This window comes from Coenobita brevimanus, chromosome 88 (genome assembly GCF_032717465.1).
Source record: "Coenobita brevimanus isolate Jiangsu-jjx chromosome 88, ASM3271746v2, whole genome shotgun sequence".
Classification (NCBI taxonomy): Eukaryota; Metazoa; Arthropoda; class Malacostraca; order Decapoda; family Coenobitidae; genus Coenobita; species Coenobita brevimanus.
This window is the reverse complement of record NC_137041.1, coordinates 22,848,316-22,875,549: the sequence shown is the minus strand read 5'-3', so window position 1 is coordinate 22,875,549 and position 27,234 is coordinate 22,848,316. Positions and strand designations below refer to the sequence as shown.

The window sequence follows — 27,234 nt, the reverse complement described above, 5'->3', positions numbered from 1 at the left end:
AGACGGGTGAATGTGAAGCAGCAGCCAGACCTCATGTGTCTGGTAACTGTGAGTGTGAAGGAGGGGGAGGCGGAGGACTGGGTGCAGAGGAGGATGTAGTGATAGATTGGCAATCACGTGTAGGTGTGCAATATATGACTTGCACGATGTGTTGGAGTTAATATAGTAAGGATAGATGATAATATGATGCTAGCATTTTATGAATAAAAGTATGTAAATGTCTGCAGGGTTGTCAGGAAAGTTATGGAAGTTTGCAGGGTTCAAACAGAGGTTTAAATGCTTTTATTCGTTCTCGACTTTAGCCTGAGACGTTTCCGCAGGAGATATTCATAATGATATACAGTATATACATATGTAAATATTTTGTGTTGAAAACAAAACCACCATATTATCTGTCTATCTATCTATCTGTCTGTCTGTCCATCTACGCTTCCCATGTCATTCTGTCTACAGGAAAATGAAAAACCTGTTAATAGCTCATATAAATATTTTTATTATTATTATTATTATTATTATTATTACACACTACCCTTGACTCGAAGTTCAAGATGAATAATTACCTGAATATCACTGAAAATGTTTGCAGGCGGATCTTTTGCAGTGGGACCAGTGTGTCTTGGTAGTCCACTGTATATCCCCTTCCGGCCGCCAAAGAAATTGTAGGGCGTCCCTGTGTTCCGGAGCTACCTTGACCTGGTAAACATAGCCTCTATGTCCGCCACGAGGGCCACTGATCCTTGGCAAAACCACAGGAGTACCCCCAGCAGTTTGTTATTTAGGTCAGGCCCTTGTAGCACCTGGCTGTTTAAAGACACCGACCCACATTCTGCTGCAAAGTCGAGTACGATGCGCACCTTTCTGGGCTTGATCTGGTTTAACACCGGATGGTGTGGCAGATACCAAGTCACGTGAGGCCTTGCGTAAAGTTCATTATGGGGAACTAATTCGGCGTAGCCTTCATCTAGCAGCAGCTGCATCTCTTCTGCATAGTGCTGGAATAAGGGCGGGTCACTAAGCAGCCTCTTCTTCAGGCCCTCTAACCTCTTCAGTGCCATTAACATGTTGTCTGGGAGCTTGGGAGGATTTCGTCTGAATGGTATAGGGAGTTGGTAGTGTCCCATCACCTTTGTCGCTGTGCCTGACCACAATTTCATCACCCTATTGTCTTCAGCAGATAGGCCATCTCCCTTCTTCAAGCAACTTGCATCCAGTTCCCAAACTGTCGCACTTGCTCCTCCAATCGTGCTTCCTGGGCATTGTAGTCGACTACAGCCACACATCCTACCTCATCTGGTCTGTCTTCCACCTCAGCACTAGGTCGTACAAGTCTGCCGATGGTCCATCCCAGCAGCCTCCTTATTGCAAAGGGTTCTCCACTCCTCCCTGCCCTGACCTCAAAGGGTGTCAATGCTTGTGGCACATCAAGATCAATCAGTAGTTGCACCTCACCTTCGTACGTGTTCAGTGGCTCTAATCCCGCCAAATGATTCTATCGTGCCATGTCCTGTACAGAAGCTACTGAACCCTTCAGCGCTGCAGGGAGTTGCTGAGTGACAATCAACCCATGCAGCGATACCTTCCATTTCGGTTTACGGGAACATGCGCTGCTAACTGCTAAGTCTATCTCCCCAGTTAGCTGCACCGTCACCTGAGTTATAGTGTCTAGTGTTACCCATATGGTTCTCCGTGGTGCCCTCAGCCTGCTTGCCAACTGAGTCATACAGAAGGTTCGGTTGCTGCCAGAGTCCAAAAGTGCTCTCATCTGGACCACGGCATCCGAGCCTTTACTAGCCGCCTTTACCTCAACAATGGGCAATGCCACCTTGCAAAGCTGCCCATGTATCTGCGTTGTCCCTTCCTTAGCAGTGAGTCATTCATTCCCGCCTTTGCCCCTTTAGAGTTTGGGCCTCTTAAGTGTTCCCTCCATGGTTGCCTCATCCCATTTGTCGGCCTGTCCACAGGAAGCACGTCTTTTCTCCAGCTCTGCTCAGTGTACTCACTGCTTGCTTCCACGCACCTGTTCCCGCTGAGTGCATTGACGACGATCATCTCTCAGTTTCCTCTCATCCTCCATCTGTGTTTTTGCTCCATCTCCCTTCCTGGGTACCCAAAGGTACCAGGACTCCTGCCTTTGCATTACAGGGCCAGTTGGGTATATCCATTGCGAATGCTTCCCTGTGAAACCCTCTATGCCACACCATACTGAGGCCCGGCACTCAGCTGACAAGTGGGGTATCATTCAAGTGAACATAACAGTATTTGAGCCGTCTGACTGTGGCCCTCCTTTCTTCCACTCTCATGGCACGGAATTTCTTGCAACCCACCAGGGTGTACATCCCCCCCTGCACAGCCGATACATGTCTCTCTCACTTGCAGGTTCGTCATCACCAAAGGTGGCCAAGCCAATCACATGCCCACCTGGATTCCTTCTAACAACAACCTCGGTGGCTCGCTTGGTGGTTGCTTCCCTTTCCTCGATTCTCCTCCTCACACACATTCTGTCCGCCTCCTCCAGGATAAAGGTTTTCAACCATTTAACGCCTGGATAATACCCATATCTTTTGTTGTGGGCAAAAATTTCGTCCTCATACCACATAAGTGCCCTCTCAGGTAACCAATGCGAAAGCACGTCCATCGAGCCAATGGTGTCCAACTCCTGCAATCTCTTGATGGTCTCCAGACTCAAAATACATTACCCCAACTCATTGGCGAATTTTCCATGGCCACCCTCATCCTCACCTTTGATCATGGGCCTGTCAAGTATTCCTTCCAATCTCTCAGACATACTAATGTCTGTCTCCTTATCTGTCCTCCTATATGGCCATCATTTTCCCTTAACCCTCTCTTGGGTCTAAACAGCTACGTGTTTGTAGCGTGTTCCTGACAGGCCCTGCACATGTTTGCATGAGTGTCTGCAGCTTATATTCCTATGGGACTGCGGCCCTCCTAATGTGCTGTTCGAATGCACGAATGAACTCCCAGTACTCCCTCCAGCTATTCCCTTCGAAGGTTGGTAGTTGGGTCTGTGGTAGCCTCATGGTGGCAATCAATTCCTTCAAGCCAGAAGCTATCACCTCCATGCCCATAGGGGTAGCGGGTGTCAGCTCTTCCATTCCTGATCTAGTCAGTTTTGGATTTCCTGACTTCTGCCACTCCGGCTTTTGCCCAATAACTGTTGACTCTTCTTGATGTAGAGTCGTGGCCTCTTGCGTCTGTTCCTGCTTCCCCCGCTGGGTTCCCCTAGTCTCCCACATTTGTTTGTCTTCCATGCCATCACTATATCTTGGCCTCTTTCCCGGTCCTTTGTGTACCATTACAGTCTCTGGCTGCACCTGCGACCTCAATCTCACCTCATTCCTCCCTTCCATTCCCATCATGTTCTCCAACTGTGTCAAGTGATCATGGATCACCTTGTTCTGTTCTTGCATGGTTTGCAAAGTCGGTATGAGAACTCTCATGCATACGTTCTCACGTGCCTCAGCCAGTCTGCCTTCAACTGCTGGCCACTTCTCAAAGCATTCTTGCAGCCCAGATTCGGCCCTCTCCTCCTTTCTTTGTTCCATCACCGTCCCCGCAGCATCCGTCTCGTACTCCTCTCCCTCCATTGCTTCCCTGGCCTCCTTGACTATCCTTTGGGCTGTTCCATGGGTTACATTCTGCACGTCATGTTCTGTCCATTCCTTTCCTTCTGTGTTGTCCATGCCGATATGTTCCGCCTGGTATATTCTGTTTTAGATATGTCCTATAGGTTAGGTTCCACCTGGTATGTTCTGTTTTAGATATGTCCTGTAGGTTAGGTTCTGCCTGGTATGTTATAGGTTTAGGTTTGGCCTGGTATGTTAGGTTAGGTTCCTCCTGGTATGTTTAGGTTGGGTTCCTCCCAGTATGTTAGGTTGGGTTCCTCCCAGTATGTTCAGGTTAGGTTCCTCCTGGTATGTTTAAGTTGGGTTCCTCCCGGTATGTTAGGTTGGGTTTTGTCCGGTATGTTCAGGTTGAGTTCCACCTGGTATGATAGGTTGGGTTCCTCCTGGTATGTTAGGTTGGGTTCCGCCCGGTATGTTCAGGTTCTGCCCCCCTCTCCTCCCCTCTTTTATTTTTTTGTTAAAGTCTCTTAGTCACACTCTCGTTCATGCAGTGTTTATCCTATCACACAGCCAAACAGCCAGACAGCGAGCACTGAGCTTAGCCTTTAAAGTACAGCTTTAAAGTACAGTGGCACACCAGAACCTTCTCTATGACAGCTCAGTATCAATCACAGCTCTTAATATCCAAGGTACACTAATTAGTTTTAATGCACAACCTTATAGCATATAAGCGACATTACAATATCAACACCGACCTCCTGAATATTACACTCACATTTCTCACATTTGTGTGTCACAATTATTTAACATTGTCTGGCACAGGCAATAAACTCCTACCCCAGTAAGTAAACTAACGTTTTTTCTTCACAACGAACCAGATGTAGCGTATCAGCTCCCGGGTTTCAATCGCCTGAGCAAAGTTGTTTATCAACATTCACAGTCCTGCAGAGTCTACTCATTCACAACCCAAGATTAAGTTGACCAGAGTCCCGCTTTTAGGCGGGACAGTCCCGCTTTTTGGACGTCCGTCCCGCTTATTTAACTGTGACTAGAATGTCCCACTTTTTGAGCAAATTATCTTAATGATCCTGCTTTTAGAAACTTAAAATGGCATTAAATATAACATGACCTTCTTTTATGAAATTAGGATGAATTAGAAAAAATATACATAATCCTAACCAAATGAAGTACCGAATTATTAATATAAAATCTGTAATGCTCACTAGCTGGTAACTGGTTGACCCATTCACTGTACTGTACGGTATGTTCGGAGTTCGTAGGAGACGTTAGTGTTTGATTAGCAGCCTCAGTCTCAGGTGTAGCACAGCAGCGGTCACTGTCACATTAGTTAATATCTATCTGTCTATATATCTATCAATATACCTATCTATATCTATCTGTCTGTCTATCTGTCTATCTACCTATCTATCTATCTATCGATCTATACACACACACACAAACACACACACACACACACACACACACACACACACACACACACACACACACACACACATGCACGCACGTGCGTGTCCCGCTTTTAGCTCCAATAAATCTGGTCACCTTACCCAAGATGTCCTGAGTGGCGGTGTCGCCGATAGTAGGTAGGCCGCCTCTGTAGACTATAACACTGCCCAGCACTGTCGTAGGTCGTGGTCGGCCCACTTCCTCCCACCAGCGGACTCCAAGTATGACTGTAGCCGCCTGCATTCTTAGAGTGGGAAACGGGGTAATGAAACCTGCCTGGCTGGACTCGACTATTTATTCGGTCATACCTGGAATTGCAAATTTACTCTCTCAATCTGCAATAATGGCATCATTCGTCATTGTTGCAACACTTGGTCATACACAGAATTACAATTTACCCTCAATATGCTATGATATACCAAAGTTTACTTTGTATACACGTACTGCTTTAAATTCTCATCCTTACTTTCCTACATTTATAATCGGGTTATGTTGTGACATCAACCATGTGCATATCAGTAAGCATTCTTAACCTGCCACGTGCTGGCTATTTTTAGCCCTATGGATAACACCAGTGCCGGCCATTTTTCGACCTTTTTTTTGGGGGGGGGGTAAAATTATACTTTGATGTGGAAACAATGAACGCCATTAAAATGCTCACCAAGTCTCGGAAATGAGTGTTATTTAGTCCTGCATACTCGTGTACAGGTATAGCCGCTCTCTCACACTCACCACGTACGTGAGAGAAAGCTATTTTCTATGTAAGGTATACTCAGGTATTTATGCTGGGACGGTATAGCAATGTTCAGTACACTTTTCTGATCACTCATTACTTCAGCATCTATCAAAATTTGCGTGTCTTTCTCACTGTGAATGCATTATCTTACACTTACTTGAAGATAGGTACAGTCTGACTTCATTATGTACAGTCCTGGCACTTACAAGAAGGTATTTACAACTTGACTTTACTATATAGTCCTTACACTTACAAGAAAATATTTACAACTAACGCGTACATGAAAATATTTACAAAATAACTTCACTATGTACAGCACTGGTTGATGCACACAGGCAGAGTGAGGCAGAGCAAGCGTGAGGGGGGAAGCGAGTGAGTGTATGGCCTTGACATCCTGGGGGATGGTAGAGGAACAGTTACCCTACAGGCCTGCCAATTTTTACCCACGAATCTTGAAAAATGCGGTCACAATGAAGTTTTTTATTTTAGACCATTTTAAAATGGCACTGGCACTGGCCGCAGCATTATGTCAGACTGTTTTAAAATGGCACTGGCATGCTGCGGGTTAAAAGTAAGCAAGGGCAACTCATTTGTGGAAGGTCCAATTTTTGTCTTACAGTGTCGGTGTGTGGGTAGGGGTGTTGTAGTGCCATAATTTTAAGTATTGGTGTAAGTTAGTATAAGCTAGTATTGTAAGTATAATCTTGAGTTTAAGTATTATAAGTATAGCTCATTATTTAACCGTTAAATCATATATTTAAGTCTAGTCTTAGTTGATATTCATAATGTGAACATGATTCTGAAATTGACAGTACTAAGTCAAGTATTAATGTGAAAAATGAACCAGCTGCTTGCCAACAAAGATGTGTAACCGTGAAATTTAGCAGAGGTCAAAAATCGCGAATATCATCCAGAGAGTCACCTGCCGAAGTTAATAGATTTCCTCTTTTGAACTAGGCATTGGTGAATTGAGAATATCTGAAGTAAGAATATTGAAGATTGTCATTTGTGAAGCGCGAAATTTATTTCTTTGAATCCTGTTGCAGTCACGTAGGCATAAGTAACCGACATGTGTAATAAAACTGTCCGAATTCTTAATTAACTTGGCTTCATTATGATTAAAGTTCCTGGAAGCTTATTACAAAAATTTCAACATTGTAAGTCACTTTTCTCTGTATGTTGAGTGCGAATGTATCTTTTATATTTTTTAAAAGATCCAAGAGAATCGATATTAGTATAATCAGTTAAAATATTAGCAGATTCCCGACTACTGTCTTGATGCTTATAAAAGGCGAGAAGCCATGCCAAACAATTCAGATCATCGCTCCTTTTCATCATTGCATGTTAGTGCCCAAGCTGTCAACCCCCCTCTTTTCTCTCCCTCATGTATTAAGTCATCATATACGTTCATGAATTAAATCAGTGATATTTTCCCCTGATCATTCTTGTGTTGAATAATCAGATCATTGCTGCTTTTCATTGTTGCAGACGAGAGTTACGGAGGGTCGTGGCTAGCATTCCAAGGATTCTAGCGTTCTAGCCGCGGCCTAACCACTAACACAATCACCCCCCCTTTAGTTCATTGTATTAAAGTGAATATCAGTTGGTCCATTTGTCCATTTGATTATGGTGTATGTGATTACTGGTCCTTTAGATTATTGTGTCTAGTTTATATAAGAGTCTTCAATTATCGTGTATTTAGTCTTAGAGAATATTCTTTGGTGATAATCTTTAGGTTCCTTCCCGACAAGTCCATCAGAGACCACGAGACTATATCCATGCATATCAGTATTGGGATATTAATCTAGTGTGTAAAGATACATATTTCTAGAGATATACTGTAAATCCTCTTTATCTATCTATAGCCCGATGCCCTAATCCTGTTAAGGGTGGCCGCAGACAAAACGTCTCCAAGTCGCTCAGTCACCCACTATTTGACTATCCTCCCCCCCAACTCACTCCCCCCCTCCCTCATATGCCTCTCAACTCCATCCCTCCACTTCATCCTACATACACCCTCTTAGTCAGTCTTTCATTCTCCATTCTCTCCACATGTCTAAACCACCTCAGTGTATTTCTCCTAATCTTCTCAACCACATCCACACCCACCCCACAACGTTCTATCACTTCTTCATTCGTCAACCTGTCCCTCCGTGTCACTCCACATGCTCCTCTCAAGTAACTCATGTCCACTGCTCTCACTCTTGACTTGTTCCCCTCTTGCAAGGTCCATGCCTCGCTTCCTTAAGTCAGGATAGGGATCACAATACTATCATGCAGTGACTTCTTAACTACGATACTCACCTCGCTATTTCTCATCACTACTTTCAGTGAACCAACAACCTTCCTTCCCTGCAGTACCCTTTCAAGCACTTCATCTCCCAAAGTTCCATCCTTACTCATCACACTACCCAAGTACTTGAATGCACTGACATTCTCCATATCCTCGACATCCAACCTCACTGTGCATTCTGTGACCTTATTTCTCTCAAGCACCATAACCTTACTCTTGTTTACATTAACTTTCAGATTCCTCTTCCTACACACTGTCCCAAATTCATTCACCAAACCTTGCAACTCCCATTCATCTTCAATCAACAATACTGTATCATCAGCAAACAACATCACCGGAATCTTCCAAATCTCACACTCATTCATTAGAGCCACCCCCACATCCACTGCCCTACTTTGCACCTTCTTTTGAAACCCCATCCATGTATATACTAAACAGCCACGGAGACAACACACAACCCTGTTTCAGTCCCACATTGAGATCAAAGAACTCACTCAGCTCAACATCCACTCACACCGTAGCCCTAGTTCCTTCGTACATCTTCTTCACAGCACTCAACAGTTTACCCTCCTCTCCATATATTCTCGGTACCTTCCACATACCTTGTCCGTCTATTCTTTCATAAGCTTTCTCCAAGTCCATGAAGGCAGCATACATTTTCGTTCCTTCTCTAGATACTTCTCCACTAAACATCTTAGAACAATTATCTGATCTACACACCCATTTCCCTTCCTAAATCCCTCTTGTTCTTCTCCAACTAGCTCCTCTGTTATATGTCTAACCCTATCAATGAGTATTCTACCACATATTTTTCCAGTCACACTAAGAAGGCAAATACCCCTATGGTTACCACATACTTCTCTCTCCCCATTTCCTTTGTACAGAGGAACAATTATACCTGACTTCCAGTCCTCTGGAATCCTTCCCTCTTCCCAAGCCAATCTATATAACTTCCATGTCCACTCCACTACAATCTCATCCCAGTCCCTCAGCATTTCACCACACACTCCATCAATTCCTGGGGCCTTTCTCATCTTCATCTTTTTCATTGCTTCCACTATTTCCGGCCTACTGATCTCCTCCTGCCTCCTCTCATCTCTCCTTCTCCTAGCCATTCCCTAACCACTTATACTCGCACTGCTCTCACTCTCTACATTCAACAAATCCTCAAAGTGCTCCTTCCATCTCCTCAATTTATCTCTCTTCTCCACCAACAATCTATTATTCCTATCTTTCACTCCCCTACTATTACCCCTTTCACCCTGTCTTACTTTCTATACCTCCTTTCAAAACAATTTCTTACTCTCTCTCCACTTCACATTCAGATTCCTCCAAAACACTTCATCCAATTTCTGCTTACTCTCCTTCACTAATCTCTTCACCTCCCTTCTCCTGCTCACATATACCTCTCTCCTCTCTCTCTCATCTTTTCCCCTACCTCTACTCGCTAGCCATTCACTATATGCTTTCTTCTTTTATTCCACAGCTCGTTTCACCTCATTGTTCCACCATGCTGTCCCTTGCACACCCTTACATCTCCTCCTCACTCCACAAACCACCTCACATGCTGCACCTATCTCTTCCGCGAATATCTTACATACATCTTCCACCCCTTCCATCTGCTATAACTCACATCTTCCCAATCTCTCTTCCACTATGCTCTTATACCCTGCCATTATCCCACTATCTTGCAGTTTCTCCACTCTTCTCACAGGAGCTTTTTCCTCGTGTCTTCCCCTTTGTCTCTTCAACGATTTTCTTTTGCAGCCTTACCTTGGCCATCACTAAGTGATGGTCCGAGATTCCATTCCCCCACCCTCTGCACACTCTTGCATCCACCAATATTAATTTAGTTCGTGAAAATTCATATTTCTGAAAGGAGTAAGAGTTCTTTGAATAATCAGTTTGAGAAGATTTGTATTTCTGTTGATATAGATCCTCATTTTGTTTGGTATTACTCTCAGTTTGAAGAGAAATTTGTATCTCTGTTCTTAATACTTAGTAAATTTTAGGTTAAGTCATACCGAGTTTTGAATTTTGCTTACCTCCAAGGAGTGGTACAGAGGAGGTTGAGTGGCTCGCAAGGTGTGCTAATATCTAACTACTCACGCCTTCTCTAATAAAATCATGCTACCACATTTCCCATAAATTTTCATATAAGATCACGCCACCCATTTTCCATAATCTCTGAAATTTTCAGCATCAAATTGGTGGAATCTAAAAACTTCTTGTATTACACTGGTGGCTAAAGCAGTGGGATAAGATATTGTTGTGGAATAAGATATTGTTGTGGAATAAGATATTGTTGTGGAATTAGATATTGTTGTTGGATAAGATATTGTTGTGGGATAAGATATTGTTGTGGAATAAGATATTGTTGTGGAATTAGATATTGTTGTTGGATAAGATATTGTTGTGGGATAAGATATTGTTGTGGGATAAGATATTGTTGTGGAATTAGATATTGTTGTTGGATAAGATATTGTTGTGGGATAAGATATTGTTGTGGGATAAGATATTGTTGTGGAATAAGATATTGTTGTGGAATAAGATATTGTTGTGGAATTAGATATTGTTGTGGAATAAGATATTGTTGTGAGATAGAATCCCTCAATAACAGTACACCGGAGGCTCACTTAATCTCACGACATTTCTGGAATTGGTGATCTTTAAAGCTCCTGGAGGACCAGCAAAGTTATACTTCACCGTGAATAGAATGACTACTGAGATGGAGACACAACTTATGTATTTTGTGGCTTTGTCTAGTGGAAAGAGTAGTAAGGTGGAAGATGAGATGTTGATGGAACTTAGGGGTCAAATGTCAAGAAGAACGAGTGTAACTCAGTGGACCATGATGGCCGATTCGTTAGGGTCTTCCCCCTCAAAACAAAACAAACCACACACATCACGCCATCGTGCAGTAGAAGTGTTGATGGATGGAGGTGTGTACGTGGTAGAGGAAGCAGGGAGCCGCAGGACGGGTGAGGACCTGTTGCTGAGAAGAATGGCCCTTGAGACCCCCAGAGGAGGCCTTTGAGCCTGATCCGGTGGATGAATAGTTGCCATCCTGTGGGAGATGCCCTCCCCGGAGACTTATTGAGAAGTGTTGAATGTTAAGCTGGTTATGGCAGTATTAAGTTAAGAGATGGATAGGGAAATGTGTGCAGGTCGAACTGTCTGACTATTGACTGTGAGTTCATAGGAGTTTGGGTTATGGGCACAGCCCAGTTCAGTGGAAATATTAGATTGCTTTAATTCGAGGGGCAGTGTGCACGTGCCTCTCAACTTACAGTCGACATGGTCTCGGGTGAAACAGTGACTTCAGGACCTGATAGGCGCTCGTCAGTTACTAGGTGGAGAGCTGGAAGCATAAGAACGAATGGTTGGGAGCATGAATGCAATTAGTTAATAGGTTATATAAGTGGGAAGCGCCCCTAGGACGATCCTGGCTGCAAGAGTACGGGTGTATCCAGGTGAGATGACCATGTTGCCACGCAGGCAGGAGGTTGGCTGGGGCACATCTATCCACTGAATTTCGAGAGTTTATCGTGACAGAGAAGCAACCCCCTGGGGTATACGTGATTTTTCTTGTGGACCGACAGGTGCCACTTATTGGAGTCGTGTTCACAGTCAAATTTGGTCAGTCCGTCCTGTTGCGCGCACACGTCCCTAGGAAATGTAGATGAATGATTTAATTGTTGACTTCCGATGTTAATTTTTTTTTTTTTTTCTGGAGGAAGGACCCGTGTAGTGCCATAATTTTAGGTATTAGTGTAAGTTAGTATAAGCTAGTATTGTAAGTGTAATCTTAAGTTTAAGTATTATAAGTATAGCTCATTATTTAACCATTAAATCTTATATTTAAGTCTAGTCTTAGTTGATATTCATACTGTGAACATGATTCTGATATTGACAGTACTAAGTCAAGTATTAATGTGAAAAATGAACCAGCTGCTTGCCAACAAAGACGTGTAACCGCGAAATTTAGCAGAGATCAAATATCGCGAATGTCTTCCTTTTATATTCTGATCTAGAGATTCACCTGCCGAAGTTAAGTGATTTCCTCTTTTGAACTATGCATTGGTGAATTGACAATGTCTGAAGTAAAAATATTGAAGACTGTTATTTGTGAAGCGCGAAATTTATGTCATCGAATCCTGTTTGCAGTCACATAGGCATAAGTAACCGACATGGGTAATAAAACTGTCCGAATTCTTAATTAACTTGGCTTCATTATTATTAAAGTTCCTACAAGCTTATTACGAAAATTTCAATATCGTAAGTCACTTTTCTACGTATGTTGAGTGCAAACGTATCTTTTGTATTCTTTGAAGATCTTAGAGAATCGATATTAGTATAAAGTAATCAGTTAAAATTTTAGCGGATTCACCACTACTGTCTTGATGCTCATAAAAGGCGAGAAGTCGCGCCAAACAAATCAGATCATCGCTCCTTTTCATCGTTGCATGTTAGTACCCAAGCTGTCACCCCCCCTCCTTTTCTCTCCCTCATGTATTAAGATATCATATACGTTCGTGAGTTAAATCAGTGATATTTTCACTTGATCATTCTTGTGTTGAATAACCAGATCATCGCTCCTTTTCATTGTTGCAGTCGAGAGTTACAGAGGGTCATGGCTAGCATCCCAAGGATTCGAGCGTTCTAGCCGCGGCCTAACCGCTAACACAGTCACCCCCCCTTTAGTTCATTGTATCAAAGTGAATATCAGTTGGTCCATTTGTCCATTTGATTACGGTGTATGTGATTACTGGTCCTTTAGATTATTGTGTCTAGTTTATATAAGAGTCTTCAATTATCGTGTATTTAGTCTTGGAGAATATTCTTTGGTGATAATCTTTAGGTTCCTTCCCGACGAGTCCATCAGAGACCACGGGACTATATCCATGCATATCAGTATTGGGATATTAATCTAGTGTGTAAAGATACATATTTCTGGAGTTATACTGTAAATCCTCATTATCGAATATTAATTTAGTTCGTGAAGATTCATATTTCTGAAAAGAGTAAGTCTTCTTTAAATAATCGGTTTGAGAAGATTCGTATTTCTGTTGATACAGATCCTCATTATAATTTGTTTGGTATTATTCTCAGTTTGAAGAGAAATTTGTATCTCTGTTCTTAATACTTAGTAAATTTTAGGTTAAGTCATATCGAGTTTTGAATTTTGCTATCCTCCAAGGAGTGGTACAGACGAGGTTGAGTGGCCCACAAGGTGTGCTAATATCTAACTTCTCACGCCCTCTCTAATAAGATCATGCTACCTCATTTCTCATAAAGCCATATTCTCAAATAAGATCACGCCACCCTATTCCTGTATAATCTCTAAAATTCTCGGCATTACACTGGAAGTATATAAATTCTCATCATTACACTGGTGGCCAATCCTCAGCATCATATTAGAGGTGGATAAAAAAATTTTTTACAATACAGTGTGAAGTACACAACACTAATCCCTTACGGGCGTAATTTTCTCACAGCAATAACACCTTCACTGGACGATCGTGGAGTCGCACATCGCGCTTAAACTCCACGCTTTTGGAGTCTCTGTCCAGTATATCCAAAGGCTCAACACCACCTCGTCCCTCAGTTGTTCCCTTTCTACCCACACACTGCCCCCTCACTTGCCCATAGCGTCTATTCTAAGGCCTGGTGTTCATTATCGCCAAGCTAATGGATGTTATGCTTACGCGTCCGTATATAAACACTGTAAGCATACTTGTGCCTCTCTCTCTCTCTCTTTCTCTCTCTCTCTCTCTCTTTCTCTCTCTCTCTCTCTCTCTCATTCTTTACCGCATTAGGTGCATTTATATAAATATATATATATATATATATATATATATATATATATATATATATATATATAGTAATCCTTATAATACCCAGATGCCCAATTCCCGGACACCCCAATTCCCAGACATTTTGGGCCCAGGCCTTTGGAACCCAAAAGTGGCCAAAAAACGTAAAAAAAGAAAACAAATCCAACATTTTTTCAACCATATTTTGAACTTAGCACGTGGCGTCGAACAGCTGTGTTTTGCCACATAGTTCCGCTAATGTCTGGCGGGGTGGCGCTGCTTCCTTCCCATTTCCCACCTACCCATCGTCGTGAGTGCACGCTCATCACCATGGCAGTCCACCTGCTCACTTTTGTGGTGGTGCCCTACCTGATGCAGGCCGTGTTGTTCCTCTGCTGCCTCTTACTCGTGTGTGTGACGATCGCCTCGCTGCCTGAGAGGAGTAAGCGAGTGGTTCTTGAAATATTGGGGTTAAGCAGTGAATATGACAGTATCATAAATCGAAGGCTGTTAGGAATGCAGTATATAGTGTAAAACAGTGGTTCTTAACATTTTCCGTCCTACGAACCTCTGAGAAACCCCAGGGCAGTACTGTGACTCCCACAATTAAAATTTGTAAGCTGAACATCGTGGAGAGGTTAGATAAATCAGTACTGTATAATTGATAACCCATTTTTATTGAAAATGCCAAAAAAACAAAACCCTTGAAAATGCTACGAAACCACAAATCCACAGGAGTATAAAATATACAAAATTACTACTCATTCAATCAATGGGAGGGTTGAAACTGTTTTTCAGCCATCAGTCGATCAAACCGAGGTACAGAGTTTGACAGGCAACACCTCGTGTCAGCATCGATAATAAGCCTATTACATGCCTTCGTTTTCACCATCACCATGGCTGATAATCCAGCCTCACAGTGATAGGTTCACGGGGATTGCATCAGAATAGTCAAGGTCCTCTTTGAAAGTATGAGACAGTCCTCCCTCAATTTTGCCCCATAAGTCGGTAGTTCTTGTTCAGTGAAGCCGATCTTCAGCTGAGAATCCTCACAAATTCGTTGAAATTCTACCTTTGCAGCAACTTCAGTATCCTGATGGCACTGTTCTCCACTGTAAAAGGGTCTGTAGATCCACGCATCAGATAAACGGTCGTCCAGTCCAGGAAAGTAACCTTCATTGGCTTCATTCACTGCCAGATGAGCTGAGATCGCCTCATGGAAACTGCATTCACCATCTGGCATAGAATCTAGGAAAATCGTCATTTGAGGGAAGAAATTAGTGTCACCATCCTGAACTCATTTCTGGTAAAGCTGAATCTTACTCCTGACCGCTGCCACTTTGTCGCAAGCTATGTGCAACATTGACAGATTTCCTTAGTGTGAAAGGTTCAGGGAATTCACTTGGCAGAAGAAATCAGCCAAGTAGGCAACCTTTGTTACGAAACCACCATCCTGCATCTTTTCATGAAGAAGATTCTCCTTCACAGTACTTCCTAACAGTGCTTTACTTCCTCTTATAGTTCTTGCATTCGATTCAGAATCTTGCCACGTGACAGCCACCATACTTCTGTGTGAAATAGGAGAATAGTGAAGTCGGCACCCATTTCTTCACGGAGCACTTTAAAGGTCCCTGAAGACGTTGCATTTCCTCGGATATGGTTCACAATCTTCACCACGTCTGAAAGCACTTCTTGAAGTCCAGGTAGGAGAGTCTTCATCGCCAAAGCCTACTGATTAATCATACATTAAGTGAAGAAGGCGTGTGGGGCGACATTCTTCTTGAAGGCTTTGAAGTCGGATGTGCAACTGGTCATGGAAGGGGCCCCATCTGTACACAGTCCGACAAGTGCCTCCCAGCCCAGCTCATGTTTGAGAAGAAAGGTTTCTAGGATTCTGAAAACATCTTGTCCAAAAGCGGTAGTGGCCAATGGCTTCGAGAAGAAGTACTCTTCTCTCATGACTTCACCATCGAGGTAACGAACGTGAACAAGAACTTGGGAACATGAGGCAACATCAGTTGACTCGTCCAGTTTCAATGAATACACTCGACTACTCTTTACAGTGGACATTACATGCAGTAGAATATCCTCACTCATGTCCGAGATTCGACTTTTGACTGTACCATTTGAAAGGGAAATTGACCTCAACTTGTTTGACTGTAGTTCCCCAGGCACCAACTTCGTTGCTTCAAGAATGCATGGCTTGATCAGATCTTCACCAGTGGTATGAGGCTTCTTGGTCAGCGATTTTTAGAGCAATCCTGCATGAAGCCTCCAGCGCAGCTTCATTTTGACAAGCAAAGTGACCAGTGAAATCAATGTGGCTGGCCTTCAGAAAGGATTTTTTTTGCTTGAAATATAACATGCTTCTCCCCATCAGACTGCTGTGGCAAGACTCAAAATGAACCTTCAGTTTGCTGGGCTTCATACTTTCGTGACAAAACCTTGGTGAAAACAACACATTGCAACTTGACCACAGAGTTCTGAACGATGCTTGTGAAACCCATCTTGAGAAAGGCTTCATTGTGCGTCGCTTCTTGACAGACATAGTTCACAACCTTTGAAGCAAAACAGTACCGTCGAGAAAGTAATTATGAACGACGTAATGCAAACAGGAAAGAAAGTGAACAACAGTGCAACTGTAATACAAGTCAAATCAGATTTTACACACACACACACACACACACATATATATATATATATATATTTAATCCACTAGATACCAGGGGTGCTGGGCGAGGCATGGCGCTGGGTGGGTACTGAGCGTACCGCCCTCGCCTATCGGCTCATAGTCGCGAAGCTCATAGGTCCCTACCCGGGGGTTCCCTACTTTAAAAAGACTTGTAAAATCCCAGTTCTGTCCAATATTCCGGACACTGGGCTCCAATGGGTTAAAGAGACTGATAGGTTTGTCAGTCATTAAAGAGACTGATAGGTTTGTCAGTCATTAAAGAGACTGATAGGTTTGCCATTGGATCCCAATGGTGCTGGGCGAGGCATGGCACTGGCTGGGTACTGAGCATGCCGCCCTCCGCCTATCGACTCATAGTCGCGAAGCTCATAGGTCCCTACCCGGGGGTTCCCTACTTTCTAAAAACTTGAAAAATTCCAGTTCTGTCCAATATTCCGGACACTGGGCTCCAATGGGATATATATATATATATATATTGAATATGTATTGCAGAGGAAGAGAGGAAGGAAACAGGCGGGAGAGGCCTGCTATGTATTATAGAGCATTAACAGAAGACATTTAATCTCTCAGGACAATCAGCCTCACTATAAGCATATTTTCTCACTGTGAATGGACAGATGATAGCTAATGTAATATCATGAAAAGTGAAACCCACAACATCGAAGAAAATAATCGTTCACGAGAAGTACCGGTACATCAAAGTTCTTTTTAGAAAAAAAATGTGGCCACAACATGATAATAGCCTAGCGGTCCTAGCCCTATGTAAAATATTCCGCATCATTTACTTATTGTTATAGACTGTCAGGCTATTTTCACATGTTCACACACTTATATCCTACAGAAGATGTAGGTATGGCACAACATGGAGAAAAAACTTACAAAATCTGCGAATTTTTTGGACAACTTACTATCCTAGCCTCATTGTTGTGTGTAACGTGATGCGTCTTACTGTAAACACATGACTGATTGTAGCTGCCATAAAGCTCCAAAGATGGAACTGAATGCTGAGTGGCATGGTTTTCAAGGAAAAATCTCACTCGTTCCTTGCAGCCAAATGTTGTTATATATCATCATCATCATCATCATCATCATCAGCTGTTGAGGTCCACTGCAGGACCGGCCTATCCCTACCGAAGTAGGGACAATACAGCCCAGTGGCTTAGGCTGTCTGGTAGAGATTGTGTGTAGGGTGAGAAGTGCTTGTGAGTGTGACTAGTGTTGTAGTGGCTTTGGATGTGTGTGTAGTCTGTGAACCAAGTAATCGGCCCGCCTTGAGCCGATTGCATGAAAGCATACTTGTATGTGACACATGTTCAACCACAGCACCCCTTATGTCCGCCAAATTAATAAGTGGCTCGGTGAACGCTTCCCAAAGTTTTTACAACTCTGGCGGGAGGTGAACCCGCGCCCACCAGCGTGCGAAATGCACACTCTACCACTGTATCACAAAGGCTCCAGATTATATCCATCTATCTATACATGAAATTAACCCGCCACGTGCCGGCTATTTTTAGCCCTATGGGTCACCCCAGTGCCGGCTATTTTTCGAGTATTTTTTTTGGTTAAAATGATAGATTTTGATGTGGAAACAACGACTATCGCCATTAAAATACTCACCGAGGCTCGGAAACAAGTTTTATTGAGTCCTGCATACTCATGTACAGGTATAGCTGCTCTCTCAAGCTCACCACGTACGTGAGAGAAAGCCGTTTTCTGTGTAAGGCATACTCAGGTATTTATGCTGGGAAGGTATAGCAATGTTTAGTACAAGTTTCTGATTACTTATTACTTCAGCATCTGTCACAATTTGTGTGTCTTTCTCACTGTGAATGTATTATCTTACACTTACTTGAAGATAGGTACAACCTGACCATTACGTACAGTCCTGGCACTTACAAGAAGGTATTTACAACTTGACTTCAACATACAGTCCTTACACTTACAAGAAAATATTTACAACATACACTTACATGAAAATATTTACAAAATGCCTTCACTATGTACTGCACTGGGTAAGGCACACAGGCAGAGTGAGGCAGAGCAAGCGTGAGGGGGGGAACGAGTAAGTGTATGGCCTTGACAGTCTGGGGGATGGTAGAGGAACAGTTACCTTACATCCTTGACAATTTTTACCCGCGAATCCTGAAAAATGCGGTCACAGTGAAGTTTTTTATTTGAAACCATTTTAATCCCCCATGTCCTGACTGATTTTCCACAACTGACTTCCCCCGATCCCTACCAATTTTGGAAAAAAAAAAAATTTGGCTCAAACCTCCGCTTTTGGTGAGAAACATCGAAAATTAATAGAGCAATCACTCACCTGAGGTTTAAAATACTCGATACAGGTAGCAGTACTCCTTACCTTACTGGGTTTTCTATCAGGCTGGCTCCAAAGAAAATGAGTTCTATGGGAGGGTAACTATTCCACACCACTCATAAACGGCATTTATTTATTTATTTGGTACGAATTTATATGTAGTATGAGAGTATATTGGTTTTCAAACAGTAATTTAGGCAAAATAAGCATTGTTTCACTCACTAACACATCAACATGCCAGACCTTTTTGGTGACATTACCTGATCATCATCTCAGACTGTTTCTTCCTCTAATGCCACATAAACTTTGTCCTCCACATTGTCATCGATTGAGGAATCACTCTGGCCCTGAATATCTGTATTGGCCACTGGTAACAGGTGAATTGCCGAGACAATGGCGGGCAGGGGGAGTGGGAGGTCATGTGGGGTAAGGGAGTGTCCCTGCCTGGCTTCTTTTAGAGGATGGTGTCCTGTGTATACATACCAAAAATCACGTGCAAAAATTTAAAATTGTGCAAATTATGAACCTTGCAATTGCGTGACATACTGGTATGTCGATGGGTGTAGCTGTGACAAAACAGCTCTCCCATACGTCGATGGGATGCTTCGGGTTAAAATGGCACTGGCAATGGCCGCATATTTATGTCAGACCTTTTAAAACGGCTCTGGCACGCGGCAGGTTAACTTACTTTTCCCCAAACACTTCGTGACCCTCCGAACCAGTGGTTAACAACCACTGGTGTAAAGTATAGAAGGCCACAGATCTAGAATTAGACGATGGAGAGACTTTCTGGCATTACAAGAGATGAAATATGCAAAGAACTGCATGTCAACACTGAATACTCAGTCATGATGGATGAAGGTCATCATTTAGAAAGAGCAGCTGTCACTTGTCATATGGTACCTTTTCCAAATAATATCCATAAAGAATTTTTGGGTTTTGTCCAGTTGTTTGAACAGAATGGTAAGTATCTGAAGGAAAAAATGCTTCAGATACTTAAATCTTGCAACATAAACGTAAAGGATTGAGTAGAACGAAATTATGATGCTGCCTCTGTGATGAGTGGTGTGAATAAAGGTGTTTAGTTAGTATTTAAAGAAGATGCTTCCAGAGCCGTGTACACTCATTTCTACAGCCATAGAGTGAATCTGGATATAGGTGATTGTGTTAAGTCTGTCAAAATGACTGACAGGTTTTTTGGATTTCTTGAGACTCTGCATTCATATCTTCACATGTGCCTAATGTTAATGTATTTTGGAAACAGGTGAAGAAGCTGAAGAATCTATGTGACACAAGGTGGTCATGGCAGTACTAGTAATGTTTTTTTTAGATACACTTCCTTCAGTCATGACAACTCTGAAATAAATAGCTGAGACATGCACAGAAAAACCTGCCCTTGATGTCAACAGCTTACACAGGAATACTGATCATAGTACAGTTATCTCAACTGCCAAGTTTATCAGCATCTTGCAGAAAACGAAGTTGTTTTATTATATGCTGCAGTCTTCATCGCTTCAGCTGTCAGTTGCAGCAGACATGGTCCAGACAGTTAAAGAAAACTTGGTGTCTTACGAAAATGAGGAATGCTGGCATGAACTGTGAGTGAAAGCTGAAAGTGTTCAAATCCAAGTTGATGTACATGTTGAAAATCCAACCTAGAAGAGGAGGACTAGAGCTTTTAGACATCTGCAGGACAACGTGATTCTGGAGTCAACTGACCAATAGAATATAGAAGACAGCCATGATTCACTTGTGAAGTATTGTACAGACCTGTACTATGAAATATTGGCTGAACAGTGTGGACATCAAATACCTAGATGTAGAGCTGTGACAAGCAAGAAGACTTGTGGAAAAAAAAAAAAAGAGGTGCTTATTGTTTGCAACCTAGTTGAACTTTCAACTTTAATGAGTCCATATAAAGAGGCATTCCCAGATCTCTGTAAGTTCATTAACATTTGGCTGGCACTGCCAACAATTTCAGCATCTTGTTAGAGGAGTTTCTCCTCAGTGCGATTCATCAAGACATACCTGCTAAGCACCATGTATGACACAAAACCTCATCACTTGGAGTTACTGGGATTCATCCCAATGGAACAAACGAAACTGACATGGAACATATTGTTTCTATGTCCGCACAGAAACATAACAACAGAAGTTTGCGGCTATTTTGAGATGTGTTTAACTGCGGCTATTTGTAAGGTTCAGTGGTATATGAAGATCGAGCTTTATAACCTATGTGTTATAATTAAGTTACTTCCCACAAGTTTGTAAATCATTTCCATATGCCACATATGATGGTGCAATTGAGATGTAATTACAAAGTAGCCTACATTTTTTGCATACATAAGTACACATGCATACTGTATTTTTGTGCAATACTTCTTATTTTATGCCAATTATAGCTGTATGTGACAGAAATAATTTATTTTGTGTTTTAACTTCTTTCAATCACTTCTGTAGTTGTTCATCAATACAGTAAATGACATAAAGTTTCATTTAAAACATGGCTGAATTTGAATATCATGTGGTATGTATACCGGGCACGCTCAGAAATGCAAGTGCCCACCCCATTTGTCCCTCCACAAAATGGACCCCCTAGCTATGCCTTTGCAGGAGACACTTCTTTTGAAAATGGGAAGAATTAGTTATACATACGTATATATATATATATATATATATATATATATATATATATATATATATATATATATATATATATAGATATAGATATATATATATATATATATATATATATATATATATATATATATATATATATATATATATATATATATTCATTCATTCATTCATTGCCAGACGCCATGTATCCCAGACAGGGTGGCCAAGGGCTTAGAGTTAATTGTTTTACAGGGAGGGGCACTAATCCTCCACCAATCCCACTTTATATATATATATATTTATATATATATATATATATATATATATATATATATATATATATATATATATATATATATATATATATATATATATAAATATTTCTATCTATCTATATATATATATTTCTATATATCTATATCTATCTATCTATCTATCAATATATTTTTTTTCAGTTCCTATGCTGCAAGGTTGCTGAGATATAAGAGTGTGAAATAGAGCTATTTTGTGAAATTTGTATTTAGGCTGTGGGAGGAAAGTGGGAAAAACACCCGACACCAATGGAATAATATTATCCACTATATTAACACACACACACACACACACACACACACACACACACACACACACAGATTATAATAACATGAATAACATAGACGGTATTTATGTGTCTTGTGCATAATAGGGAAAGAAATGTTATGTAATACCCAAAGCCAAGGTGAACATGGCCCACTGTGTCCGTATATCGAACATCGAACAGAGAAGTAGTTATAAGGGATCTTAACCAAACCACGGGATAAACAAGTCCTTATAAGAGATAAGAACTGTCATATACATTTTTGTTTGTTTGTTTGTTTTTTTCAGTGCATATGTACTATACTCTGCTCCATATAAAGTGGCGGAAGAAGTACGCTCAAGTCCTAGTCGAACACAGGTGCCCGTACAAAGGGATTAAAGTGACCTCACCTGACTTTCTCCAGCCCTACCCTTCTCCTTCCTCTCCTGAGAGAGAGAGAGAGAGAGAGAGAGAGAGAGAGAGAGAGAGAGAGAGAGAGAGAGAGAGAGATTTGAACTGTTTATTGTCTAATATTCAAATATAGCAATCATATTTTATTTTCTGACCTATTATTAATAATACCTACATCCAATCCAAACATGAATTTTTGTGTAATTTGAAGGCATTATTACGAGTTCTATCCTGATTGGCAAACCTAAGAAAATCACCAATTCATCGCGAAATGGCGAACCCTTATAAATATTAAAATATCAGTCATATGATTTGCTGAAAATAACTTCTATCAATATAGAGTTTTATATAAAAAAAAAATGGTGAAATATTCATTACCCTCTCTCTCTCTCCCTTCTCGTGTGTGTGTGTGTGTGTGTGTGTGTGTGTGTGTGATGAATAGGAAAAGGGAATGTTTCTCTCTCCCTTCCCTCCCTCTGTTCTTTCCTCCTTCCCTCCTCTCTCTCTCTCTCTCTCTCTCTCTCTCTCTCTCTCTCTCTCTCTCTCTATCACTCTTGTATAATATGAAACAATGCATGTACAGTATATGGCTTATATTTACAGCTCTTGTTTACAATAAGTATACACAAGACACCTCACACAACACTTGTTTATTCATCTTCTTCGGTGCTGGACTCGCTAGATATATTGATAACAAAATTTTCTACCATGTGGTTTAAAACAATGTCATTTCTCATAAATTCTTCTTCTATTTTTTTTTTTTTTTGGTATGTGCCACACATTTCTGCCAGTTTTCTGCTGTTACATTTTCTATCGCATTTCTCGTCAGCTCTTCGATCACTCGTAATTTTCGAGAAGAATTTGAGTTTCTCTTCCTCACATCATCCTTGACCTGAGCCCAAATCAGCTTTATGGGGTTGAGCTGGCAAAGATAGGGAGGAAGCCGCAGCACCTGGTTACCAGGATTATTGACGATTTCATCAATTTCAAACTATTGCTTGTCTTTGTTTGTTTGTTTTATTTCACTTGGTGTAGCAGCTCAGCCTTAGTGTGCAGGGGGTTATGAGGGAGGTTGTTATCAAGAAGCCACTTTATAATTTCTTGTTTTCGTAAGCTCTGTGTTGGTGCTTTATTTATGATTTTGCAGTGGTATGATATGTTGTCCATTATTATAAATGACCTGGGCGGGATGCTGGGAAGCATCATCAAGGGCGTTCCAGGAAATGCTGCATGTGACCTCAGGGCAAATGCTCCACCCATCTTGACCTGAGGCCAAACGCACACCTGAACCAGTACGGGTCAGCAGGTGATCCAATCATGCATTCCCTCCTTCCTCTTCTTTGTTACCATTCATCTCAAGCTATACTCACCCAAGAGTCCCAGCAGGTTCCACATATTTTAATAAGAAATGTCGATAGAGAATATACTTTATATGCGCGTGCGTGGGAGCATGTGTGTGTGTGTGTGTGTGTGTGTGTGTGTGTGTGTGTGTGTGTGTGTGTGTGTGTGTGTGTGTGTGTGTGTGTGTGTGTGTGTGTGTGTTTGTGTGCGTGCGTCTAAGATGAATGGGAAATTTTGAAACCTGTCTTAGATAGTTTTTAAAATATTAATACAACAATCATGTAAGTTGCTAAAAGTTACACATTAGAACATACTGCAAGAAGAGAGGATAATTGCAGTAGACCTTTTGGTCCGTGCTAGGCAGCTCCAACAGGAATAAGACTAATCTATGAGAATAACACAAGGATAGCACAGAAGATGGCTCTCCACAGATAATAAAGACACACACACATGCACCTACACCTACACGCGCGCGCACACACACACACACACACACACACACACACACACACACACACACACACACACACACACACTCTCTCTCTCTCTCTCTCTCTCTCTCTCTCTCTCAGAAGAGGAGGGAGAAGGGAAGGGCTTGAGGAAAGAGGGGGATAATCCTTCAAAGGTCACCTGCTTTCTACGTTTGACCCAGACTTGGGAAGGAAAATACAGGTTTCTCTCCGCCAGTTTATATGGAACAGACTATAGTTTCTAAAGTGTTTGTAATACTGTGAGTGAAGGCAGATGTATATACCGGACATGCAAATTTACATTCAGTAAAATGATAATTTTTAAAAACAGTAAGACCCGCGTTCTTTTCAAAGGACTAAGCAGCACAGTTTCTTTTGTGTACAGAAATTGTGTATATGATTTTGACTGTTATGCATTATATAAGCAACTGTTTATTTTATCAACCAAGATAATAATCTCCTTCAGTAGGAAACATTATCTGACGACTAATTAAGGCCTGTTATTTACTGCGTTCGGCATTATGAATTGTAAAAACACGTATTTCTTTTATCGATGACTGCTATACTCTTCCTGATCGGCTAATGCTGCCATCCATCATTAATTTATTTATTGCGACAGAGCTTTCCATGGTTCCATAATGCTGGTCTGGAGGTAGCAGTATGTTTTTATACATTCCTACTGATATTTCTATTAGCCTTGATCTTACTAATTTGTCACGCGAATACCCCTTCTTCTTTTATCTGAATATACTTAGATTTTCTCTCATTCGAAAATCTTAAATTTCTCTCTCTCTCTCTCTCTCTCTCTCTCTCTCTCTCTCTGTCCTTGGGGTGCCTTACGTTTCCTTCAGTCGTTCCCGTACAGTTATCATTGTTTCTCATTCTCAATTCAGTCTTTTCCCTCTCTGTGTCTAACACTGCTCCTCCTTTCCTTTGACTTTTGTTACCATCACACCTTGTTTTTTTAACACACTTAATTAATTAGAAATTAACCATAAATCCCCAAATTGTAAGTAAATAGAGTATTAAGCAAAAAAATGATCTAATAACTACGATTCAGCGCTCCTGCTGTTTTGGTCTCATGTTTATATGAACGCGAATCTGGTGGAGAAGATGCGCTTCTCCTACATTCTGCTTGTTTCTTTTTAGAAGACCAGAGGGAGGCGAAGGTGTTTGAAAAATCATCTGCATAAATGAATGCCAAAAAAACAAGAACGGCTTCCCTCACGAGCATAGTTAAAATAATGAAAAATAATACCTCGATCTAAACCAAAAGAGCAAAAATCGTCACTTTATTTTTATTTTTTAACCTTATATGCTTAACCTGATTCTCCCGAGAATGTGGAGGAAATGACTCGTCTCATGATAATTTCCTCATTTCTCTGTTCTTATCTTCTCTCTTTCTCTCCCTTCTCTTCTCTTTAATCTCTCATTTTCCCCAGACGTCTCCATTTCTCCTTCGCTGACTAGCTTTGTCGTCGTTGCTCCATTTCGTCTTTTCCCCCCTCCATTTCGCCATACCTGTATTTATGACACATGGCAGATGAGGCGTTTATTAAGGAATCATGCAACGTTATTAACATTAAGCAAAATAAACGAGAGAGTCCTTTATTTTGAGTGTAAGCCAAACAAAAAAACAAAGAAGCAAAATAAAAAGATTGTGACCAGCCAGATACGAGGCAATGGAATCTTGATATAAAGCAAAATATCTTATGACGACCATTATCTTTGTGTGCAACAGAAAGATGACAGTCTTAGGTGTGAAATAAATGCATGCGGAGCAAGACAACGAAAGAAACACATTTTTTTTTTTTTTGTATCATATTCTTTCATATATTTTGCTTCACAAAGGTTAGACTTGCAGACCATTATACAAACGGAAATACCATAGCGGCTAAAATATAACACGGAGGAAGACTTCTGATATGAGAAGATTAAACACATGGGAAGTGGTATACTGTAATGTTATAGTTGATGAAGCTAAAATATAAGTAGCAGTAAGAAATGGCGAATGGTATACCGTAATGTGATAGCTAGGGAAGCTGCGAGTAAAATGAACAAGTTGTCAGAAATTTGTCATGGGAAGAATAGACAGTTGGCAAGTGGTATACTGAAATGTGATAGCTAGGGAAGCATGCCTGGGACAAAATTTTTTTAGTTATGGATGCTTACCTGGAAGAGATAAGGCAGTACTAAAGATAGGGAAAACTAGTATCAAATGTGAAATCTGAAAGAAGAAAATATGACAGAATTAAACACATCCGTAAAATGCAAATGAGAATGTATAAGAGGTCTCATATGAATGGAGAAGGATAAAAACCACGAAAAAATCTCTTATTTAGTCAACGAAATAATTGGTGAAGAACACAATCCGGAATCCCAGAATATCACACAGGGCGGGCTAAAGAGAAAGGTCACTTCATTTGAAGATTGTAAGGTCAGAAGGGTGCATCCAGCGGAAAACAGCTACATGGAGATCAAGTATGAAGCATAAAGAGCAACCATTTCAGCCAGGAGATGGGCAACATTACGATGGTACACAAAACTGAATACTAGTTAAGAAGAGAACAGCATCTATAGAATATTAAAAAATGGGCGCTGGTAAAAACAAGACTTTTTTTTTTTTAATGCTAGGAAGAAGGAATCAAAGGCCTCGAGCCCGCAATAACTGTTCCTTCCAAGAAAAAACAAAATACTTGCGAGAGCCATATTCAAGATCAGATCATTTCGAGAAGCCTGGACACACTGCGTTTCAAAGACTGGAGATTATAGCTAGCAGGAAATACAGACATAGGGAGACAGTTCCAGAGTTGATCTGTTGCATAAATGAAAGACTTGGAGTAACGGTTAACTCTTGCATTAGAGTTGGACAGAAAGAGGATGAGAGTTTGCTGCTTGACTGGTGCTACGCACTCGTCTTACAGGTGGAGGA

At 41.3% G+C, this 27,234-nt stretch overlaps 1 protein-coding gene across 1 annotated transcript; it reads right to left on the bottom strand.

Annotated features, from left to right (window-relative positions):
• Window positions 1–15,642: 15,642 nt before the first annotated feature.
• On the bottom strand, window positions 15,643–15,993 carry LOC145411238 (protein FAM200C-like). Its single transcript, XM_080281304.1, has one exon. The coding sequence runs from the start codon at window positions 15,991–15,993 to the stop codon at window positions 15,643–15,645; it is 351 nt and encodes a 116-aa protein (XP_080137430.1).
• Between the last annotated feature and the right edge of the window lie 11,241 nt (window positions 15,994–27,234).

Excerpts from the sequence above, each read along its gene's own strand:
- LOC145411238 (XM_080281304.1), bottom strand. The coding sequence starts at position 15,993 with ATGAGTGAGGATATTCTACTGCATGTAATGTCCACTGTAAAGAGTAGT.